Raw genomic sequence first — 9,473 nt, 5'->3', positions numbered from 1 at the left:
ATTGGGTTCTGGTGCAGTAATTAATATTGTGCATCAACATCGGGAGTTCTTAATCGCCTGATTAGTTTGTGATCAAAATGATTATCTCTAGATTCCTCCCCAGATGAGAGAGAGAACAGTGTCTGGTTGAAGACCCATGTCTAAATGAAGCCCTTTTAAATGAAGTTACCATAGTGCTTTTCTCTTGATATTATATGTTGACCTCATCTTGACATCAAAACTAACTTTATTCTTGTAAATATTGAGCTATAGTGTTTCATTTATCAGTTGTCTAATTATCCCGCAGGTCAAGAGATCGAAGTTCAGTTATATGAAATTGATTTAAGTTATTGTCACTTATCTTTTGGCCTGTTAACGGCCCTGTGCACAAGAAAAGAAAGTGGTGGTCAAACAAGCCGAATTTTTAAAACGAGGACAAGTAAGCCGAAAATTTTGAAAGTAGCCGTATTATAAATTGTCATTGGCGGGCCGGTGGGTGCTCAGCGCGGCTTCGAGGAGATAACCGGGCCGTGGTTGCAGAACATCCGGTTTGCTGTTATGTCGACTCACTTTTACTTCGACTGGTTTTACGTTAACCTTGCAAAAATAACTGATTATTTCTGAAACATATCAATGCTACATTAATTTACGTGTTTGAAATGTTTTCAGAAAGCTATGTACTATAATCAGACGGCGATTGCCAAAACTAGACAGATAATAGATATATTACGTAATGAATTTGAAACCAGCGGTGGTTATTGATGAAGGCTGTAGTGATATCTAATACACGGTGGTACGATCGAGTTATGTTCGATTATTTGACTTTAACATATGGTGCGTTATGTTATCAAATTCTTTTGTTAACGTAGCTTTATTATATATGCTATTCTGTTACAATTATTGTTCTAACATTAACTTCAGTTAGTAACTATTCAACTTGTTTATTGATGCCATTATTACAGCCTAGATTGTATGCACTAAGATTAGAACTTGAACTGGTATTATTTTAAATTTGTATTATTTTGATAGTATCAAATTACTCAGGTATTTTTCAATAAATTTTATAATAAACTCAACTGATCAATTAGCGAGTTCGATGAGTTCGAGTAATTTTCAGGGTTTTTTATTTTGAAAGATTATTTAGTGGTGAAAATAATATTTATTTGATCTACTATTCATTTCTGCCAAATTTTCAAACTTTAGATTTCTAAGTTAGTCATATTTTGATTCGACAATAACTTCGAAGATAAGTTAAAATGACGATTACCAAAATTGATTATGAAAAAGATGTCCCAATACATTTGCTTTGTTTTTCATTAGCTTATGCCTCCCTAGTTTTAATATGTTACATGATCACCGGGTTTATAACTAGCAGGATTAAAGATGAGAATAATTTTATCAGGTTTTTGCTTCTGGAAATCATTGCCTCTTTCCAAGTTATAACCGGAGCTTATGAAGGGACATGTGTTATGTTTCACTACGGAGTGTTTTGGTGGTGTGTTTACACAGCTTCAAGAATTATCTTACACCTTTACACTTTTAGAGACGCTTCTGCCGATCCTGTTATGGTTATTTTGGAGAAAAAATTATCGATTCTGAAAAAAATAGTCGTCATTATAGCCCAGATTTCAGTCGGCTTTGGTGCTTATTTCTTAATGCCTTATGTCTGGAATTGGTCTGCAAGTAATATTCACGCTCACAAAATTGAGCTTATTCACGAAAATTCTGTTTGTAATTTTGATTTGAAAATCCCCTTTGCTCAAGCTTTTCTACTTCAGTATGTTTATATACTGTCAGTGTTTTACGTGGACTATTTGTCGCCCTTGTCTGTCAAAAAGGTCACAGTTCCAATTTACTTGATTGCTCTTGCCGCCCCAGGTTAGTGTTGAAAATTCATTTTATATTGTTTGTATTTTTTTTTGGTTCGGTGGCAGAAGTCGGCAATATCGCTGCATTTTTGACCTGCACAATTTCCACATTTGAGGGGGGGGGGGGGGGGGGGTGGGGTGGGGTGGGGCGGGGCTGGGTGGGGTGGGTGAAATTTAATAAAATTATGATCCTCCATAATTGATAGTTTTGCACCTTTTGAAATGTAAATTGCCAGTCTTGTCTGTTAATCTATTGTAAGACCACAAAATCACTATCGGTACAAAAAAAAGCATTTGTTTGTTTATGAGTGGCTATGAGAGCAACAATTTCGTTTAAAGGTGAAAAAAAACAGTTCCCGACTCTGGAATTTGCTACCGTTACGGCACGGAGCTTGCATTCGACAACTGGTAGTGAAATTCACTATTTGATATTTGAATTCGCCAGTCATGCAGGCTCTAACAGCGCAATTATTGTCCGTTTTTAGTCGATTGTAATATTTAGTTTTCTTTTGGATGTGTACTGCTAAATGCAAGTAGTTCGTTGTGTGAACGTCACTGTAAACTTTTATTTTAAAAAAAAACAAGCGGAAAGACCAAATGATGACAAGTGATTCGGAGGAAAAAATTAAATGATTCGGAAGAAATAAATATAAGATCACTCAAGGGGTTAGCAAGAAACGAGTGAATTCATTCTTAGTTTTTTTGTTTTCTGTTTCGACGTTTCGAAGAATTGCGAATTATTTATGCGAGTATAGATTTTTATTTTTATCAATTCAATGTTCAAATGTTACAGCGCATTCTACGAGAATTTGTGTCATCTTATTCGGTTTCTCGAAATGAAGAATCCTGCAAGGTAAATTTTTCAGCGTAGTTTAAAGTTCGAAAATTTTTGTTGCTGGGAGTGATGAAAAGTTCCCTGTTGCAGCAATGAAGCAATTAAACGTGTGTGTCTTTATGCAAAACTTTTGCGTGGCCGTTTTTACGCTTTTGTTCCAGAGCATTCGTTGGATTCCACTTCTTGAGTGATGTTTTAACGCTTGAACTCTTTATTTTTGTGCGATCTAAATAGCTTCTAGCAGGAAATTAAGTGTTGATAAAAAAGGGATTCTAAGTCCGTTGCTAAAACAAAGAGATTGTAAGGCTGTTGTTAAAACAAAAAGTGATTGGAAAACGAAAGCATTTTTATTACCCAGCCGGGATAGCCGAGGTGTTAATGATTCAGTCTATCATGCCGGAGGGCTCGGGTTGGTGCACCTCCCTATTGTGAATTTTTTGCTTTCATAAAAATTTATCGAGGCTACGGCCCTCTTCTCTCTGATTTTTAAATTGCACCGTTTGTTATTCGAGAGCAATTTGTCCGACGTTAGTCACTTTAGTTTATGTTACATCTCCAGTTTTATGGTAACATTTTGCCTTTATAATTTAAATTTCCTTTTTACTTTTCCCCAAACTTTTTTTACAAGTTTGGTTTATTTATGAACCCATCTACAGGAGACTTCGATAAAGAGTCTTGAATGTCTTTTTTCATTTTTTTCGATCTCTTGAAACGATTTTATATAAGCGAAATAGTTTAAAGTTATTAATTGCTCTCGAATGATAGGCAACTATTTTCACGTACTTCTTGATTTTTGAGTGATTTCAATTGCTGGCACACCAAAATAAAGTTCGTTTTTCAAACAAAATTGATTTTTAGAGACTCTATGACATGTCCTTGATAGCCAAGCGGTTGATACCTCCGTCGAGATGACGGAAACGGACTCAAGAGGTTGGGGTTCGAATCCTACCGTTGGCTGATTTCGCACCCAAAACAGAAAAATCGAGGCTAGAGCATCTGAATTAAATTGCGCCGCTTGTCGTTCGAGAACAATTTTTCCGACGTTAGTCGGTTAATGTTAACAGTTCAGCTCGTTATTTCTCTTCAAATGGTTTTAAATTTATAGTCGTCTAAGATTTTACATATATGTATTGTGTATTTTTAATAGCCGCCCTCATCTTCTCAGCCGGCTATTATAGCGCTCCTAATTTTTTTTACTTCGTCGAACTTTTTTCGCTTTACCATTTTGCAGCTTTTTCAGCATTTTGCGTGAAATCTTTTTGACTTCTCTAGGCTAGTTTCTCTCTTCTCTCATTCTGCTAAAAGTTAATTTGAACGTCAGTTGCTCGGCAAAGCAATTCAAAATGAACAGAGTCAGAATAAAAAATTGAAGTCAGAAATAGAAACGGGATGAACCCATAAAGCCCAATTTTAGATGCCCGCTATTCGAACGTCGTTCCTATAAGTCTTAGTTACCATCTCTTATGCTTATTGGCATTGATAGTAGCCCCTGTAGCCTCTCTCTAAGAAACAGAAGTATGTTCAACTACGAAATGCCATCAAAATAAATCGGACTTAAAAAATGTTTTTGTACAAATTTTTTTTCGATATCTTCTATTCTTTCAATCCCAATCATGCTTATTGGAATCAACGGCAGCTATTTTCCGGCAATCTTTTAAATTGTTATTGTGGAATTTTTGTTCAACTCTTGATTTTTAACTTTTTAAAGCTCTCGATTGTTTTGTTGCTACTAAAGAAAATGAGCAAATCAATTTTATATTTGAAATAAATCGAGGATTTGTGGCACCTTTAAGGAATTGGCTTTCAGTCAGTCTGCATTTTTGCATGCTATAAGTTAGGCAAAAAACCGAGTATAGGTTTATTTGAGCTCAACTTGTTTATATTAAACTTCTGTCATTTTGGCACAATATTCGCTCAAACTATTTATATCAATTTTTGTCGACCTTTTACAATGTTCTATTTTCTTGGATTGTTTGGAGGCTGTTGTTTTTTTTGGATCACTTCAGCTCATTAAAAGTGATTCTGTCAGATCAATTCCTATGATAAATCAATCGCAAGGAGTATTTCTAATTTAAAATAACTTTTAGTGTTAGGGTTTTGAAAAGATCAATAATCTTTGAAACCGCTTTGTTTGCTTTTTGTCGCAAAATGAAATTCTTGTATTTTCTTGTCGCAGTGTTACCAATTTTGTTGTCTGATTGGCTTATGTAGATATCTTAGTTTTGCATTACTACTCTTTTCAACGTTTTGAGAGAAATGCATCACAATATTGTGCAGACTTCTTGAATTTTTTAATTTTTGGGTTTTTATGCATGTAAGTGGTAAAAAAAATATTTTAAATTTGAAATCAATTGTTGGTTAATCTGGCTATTCAGAATTTTTTTTCTGCGAAGCATTTTTGTTTCTCTAAGAGCATTGAATCAAGTTAGAAGCTTTCAACTGCTTAAACTAATTAAATTTTCTGCATAGTTTTAAAAAGTTTTGTAGTACTCAACCACCTTTGAACTGAATTTTTCAGATACCAGTTTGATTTTTATCGCAATTTACAGCTCTTCGTGAGCTTGGTTTTAACTATCAAACTGTTTTTAAGCATCTTTCGTTGTTTTTAGGAAGCTGAGATACCTGATGTGTTTTACAAAAGTTGAGGAAATAATATTGAAGCTTCACGAAGTTGTGCTAGATATATGTTTTCGGTTTTTTTTCTACTAAAGGATCTCAACATTTGTTGTTTTATGACGTTTTAGATTTGTATTGCTTTTTGTATTGTAATTCGTCACATTTGGACTGCAATTCATCGCCGTACTATGTTCTCTTTTTTCCTGTTGTTGCTTTTTCAAATTATTTTAGAAACTTCGTGCTCAAAGTAATATTTTTGGACTTTTTAGACGTTTTTTTTTTCTCAATTTAAGATAGGAGAACAACGGTTCAAACCAGTTGTCCAAACATCTAAATCAACGAGGCAACATAAAACAAACTGATATTTGAAATCAAGAAAAGGATACAAAATTTGAATTTTTGTAGGTCTACTGCTCTAGGTCTGATAGAGATAATAGTTCTTTTAAAATTATCGTTTGAAATAGGATTTTAATTCTGTATGAAATTCAATAAAAACGCGTTCATCATGATTTTGTGCCTTTTCAAACTCAGGTCAAGGTCATCCTTTTCTCTCCTTATTCCCATCCGACTTGAGCCGTCCAAATCAATAATGATTTTTCTTGTGCTTAGATGAAAGTAGTCGTAGAATGCAATGACCATAATGCTATAATTCGATGCATTGTATGTTTTTTGAATAAGGATATGAGACCATTCTGTGCCACGCAGACTTAGTTAGGGCGCTTTTACTGTCTTGTTGTTTGTGTTTACGAACCCTTTATGATACGAAGGTTTTGTGTTTCAGGGTTGTCATACACCGGAATGCACATAAGTGTGTTGCCACTGATTATCTTCAACTGGTACTGCCACGACACAACCACTCTTGCCATAATACTTATATATGTACTGCCTCCAATAGCAGCTAAACTCACGGGTTAGACTCCATTCATTTTTTAAAGACAGAGAGTGTTTGTTTTTATAAATTTCTCGAAGAATTCGGCCACCCTGTTCACTGAGCTCCAAAAGATACATTCATATAAAATGTGTAGTTTGAGAGCTTTTGTATTTTCCTTTTTCTAGTATGGTTGGCATGCAATTTTTTAACAGCAGTGTACTCATGCTATCAAACAGACTAGAAGTGAAGAATTTAGCGTTCATGTGCCTGATCCGATTGATGTACGGGAAAAAAATCTTAGACGGACCATTAAAAAATCAAAGCTTTATTGAAAAGATTTTTTAATGAAAGTTTTTATCAAATGTCACGTTTGTTTTACAGCTGATAGATTGATGTGGACCTCAAGTGATGAAAGTGACAAACAAACTGCAGAAGTAACTAACTCTGTTGACAAGAGAAGAAAAACAGAAGATCAAAATGGATTCAAAAAGAACAGAGAAAGGAGAGAAGATGCGAACAGAAAGAGCAATAACAGCAAGAAAACGAAGAAAAAGAAGCCCAAGTATCAATAAACTTTCGATTGAACTAGTATTGATGTATTGTAAATGCGGATACCGATAATTTGACATTCTCAACTGAGCTGAAAGAATTTATATCAAATTTGCCCAGTTTTGAAGTCGGTATATCATTAAGAATCTTTTCAACAGTTTTACGTTGGGAGATTGTTTTAGGGGAGACGTTTGACCATATATGGACAAGAATTAATTTAAACTAACTCGATCACATCTCAAAATAGGTGTCCTGTTTTTTCACCCCTATTCTTTTAACCCCCTATATTTTAACCCCTACATCATTTAACCCCTCAATTATTTAACCCCTATATTGTTTCACCCCGATTTTAAGCTTCCTATAATTGAAGATAATTAAGCCTCAACTAATTCAATTTTAATTAATGGAGATTGAAATCGGGGTGAAATGACTGAGGTGTGAACATACTTTTCACACCTCAATCATTTCACCATTGACAATTATGATCCATGAATTTACAGATTAAAATCTGTAAATTCATGGATCATAATTGTCAGGGACATAGAGCTAACGACACAATAGTTTAATGCAAAACTATAACAATTAGCGAATTAGTTATCTCAACTAATCCTTAATGGGGCAATTAAAAGCAATTGAAAACTGAATGTAACTCAAGAACATTTCTTGTTTTATTGCATTTTGAATTCAGCATGATAACTGCCGACTTTGAGTTTACTATTTCTTCAAAAAACAAAGAAATATTAGTTGTAGAAGGCCATGAGTTTTATGTTAAAAGATTAAATAAGTTTACCACTGCCTGGAATTGCTCAAAATATCAAAGTTACAAGTGCCGCGTTTCCGCTTTAACACAAGATGGCCAACTTATTCGCTTGAACGGTGAGCACAATCATAGTGCTTCGATTGGAAACCCGGCCACACGAAAATTTATAAAAGAGATTGAAGCCCTGAGTGAAAACCTAACACCCGCAGCAGCCGTAGCTTCCTCATTTTTACCAGTAACTGACGTTCTTTCGACCCAGTATGCGTTGCCGTCAAAACCAAATTTAATACAAACCTCGCAGCGCTTGAGAAAGGTTATACAAACAGTGTCAGTTCATGAGCCATCGGACCGGCTTTTTGATATACCTGATAAGTTTCAAGAGTTTTTGCGGTATGACAGCGGAAAAGATGACCACGAGCGTATTTTAGTTTTTGGTGATCCCTATATGACATCGGTTCTCAAAAGCTCCACGTTTTGGCTTGGGGATGGAACGTTTAAACTATCGCCCAAAAACTTCTATCAAATATACACCCTTCATGTATATGTTCTCGGTATTTCCCCTGCTTGTTTATATGCCCTCCTTCCCAACAAAACGGAAAAAACGTTCAGCCGAATACTTGATGCCTTAGACACCTTTGCCCCAGATTGTAAGCCGGATAAGGTTCTGTTGGATTTTGAAATTGCCCCTATTAATGCCTTTCAAAAACATCAACCAGCTTCAATGTTGTCGGGCTGTTATTTCCATTAACTCAAAATTTTGTTAGAAAAATTGGAGATCTTGGACTAAAAAAGCTGGTGTCAGAAAATCATGGAGTGGCCCTGGCGCTTAAAATGATCCCTGCTCTAGCTTTCGAAAGAAATGAGCAAATAGAAAACTCTTTTGAATTGATTGTCGAGGAAATAACGAATGTGGCGGTGCAGCAGAATTTAGATAGCTTCGTTATCGAGAAAATAGACGCGTTTTGTTTATATTTCCAAACAAATTATACAGTTTGACTTAGTTGTGTATTTATTGTGTATTTTATTGTGTTTGTCTTAGTGTTAATTTAAAATCGAAATCCATCTGAATATTTTTGAGTTGGCGCACTCCTTGCGTCCTCACGGAGTTACGTCGAAGCCTCATGTGACTCATTAGGGAATTTGATCCCGGGCGTTAACCCTATGATGGGACCCCTAATTGGGAACACAGTTTTGCAACATTTAGATATGAAGCTTGCAGAGCGTAGCTGCTAGCAAAAATATCAATCTGGATTTCATTGGAAATTCTGTTAAATACACGGTTAAATTCTGTTTTGAATTGCTAATTTATGCCTGCTCAGAAAGTCGGTTTTTAAATTTAGCTTAAATCCTTTCATTTGAAAAGTACCGGTTCTTCCGTCTTCTAGACTAGGACAGTGTTTGAACTTTTTTGATTCAAATCAAAGTGCAACATAAAAGAGGTCAGACTTGTCAAGTGTTGTTTTCGATCAAAGGCATTGTTTTAAAAAGCAGTCTCGTCATCTTTGATTTGAAACAAACGCAAGCTGTTCAATGCCGCTCTCTTGAAGGTCAGTAGTTTTGTGTTAATTAAGTCCTTTGAACTTTAGCTTTGCTAATTTTTCTTTTGGATGCGGAAAGATTTGGGTATTAAACCGATTTCGGGGTGAATAAATTGCGGGGTTAAATGACTGAGGGGTGATTATATACGGGGTTAAATTATAGGGGGTTAAATAAATCGGGGTTAAAAGAAGTAGAACCCAAAATAGAATTGAGTCGAAAAGCAAATATGCCTTAATCGCAAGAGAAAATTGGTTCATCATGCGCGTCAATAACCTCGCTGTATCGGGATGCCCCCCTACAAAGGGACTCTGTATCGCGGCCGAACTTATAAGAATCAATAATCTTAAAGGTAAGAATTGACGAAATTTCAATAACACCTGTTTTCGGAGTTTTCTGAAACGCAGTCTCTATCGTTATGTTATTCGTCCAATATTTGCATCTGACTTTTTGAATGAG

The 9,473-nt window shown here is 35.3% G+C and overlaps 1 protein-coding gene across 1 annotated transcript; it reads left to right on the top strand.

Annotated features, from left to right (window-relative positions):
* Positions 1-626: 626 nt before the first annotated feature.
* On the top strand, positions 627-6,837 carry LOC142348649 (uncharacterized). Its single transcript, XM_075400078.1, has 3 exons — positions 627-1,857; positions 6,080-6,208; positions 6,551-6,837. Exons 1-3 carry the CDS (start codon positions 1,236-1,238, stop codon positions 6,739-6,741), a joined length of 942 nt encoding a protein of 313 aa, XP_075256193.1. The 5' UTR covers positions 627-1,235; the 3' UTR covers positions 6,742-6,837.
* The last annotated feature ends 2,636 nt before the right edge of the window (positions 6,838-9,473 follow it).

Source organism: Convolutriloba macropyga, chromosome 10 (assembly GCF_964194025.1).
Source record: "Convolutriloba macropyga chromosome 10, txConMacr16.3, whole genome shotgun sequence".
In the NCBI taxonomy this organism is placed as follows: Eukaryota; Metazoa; Xenacoelomorpha; order Acoela; family Convolutidae; genus Convolutriloba; species Convolutriloba macropyga.
The sequence above is the reverse complement of the archived record's forward strand: the minus strand, read 5'-3'. Positions and strand labels throughout refer to the sequence as shown.

Coding starts and splice junctions, on each gene's coding strand:
- LOC142348649 (XM_075400078.1), top strand. CDS start 1,236: ATGACGATTACCAAAATTGATTATGAAAAAGATGTCCCAATACATTTG. Junction 1,858..6,079: donor GATTGCTCTTGCCGCCCCAG/GTTAGTGTTGAA, acceptor TTTGTGTTTCAG/GGTTGTCATACACCGGAATG. Junction 6,209..6,550: donor AATAGCAGCTAAACTCACGG/GTTAGACTCCAT, acceptor TTTGTTTTACAG/CTGATAGATTGATGTGGACC.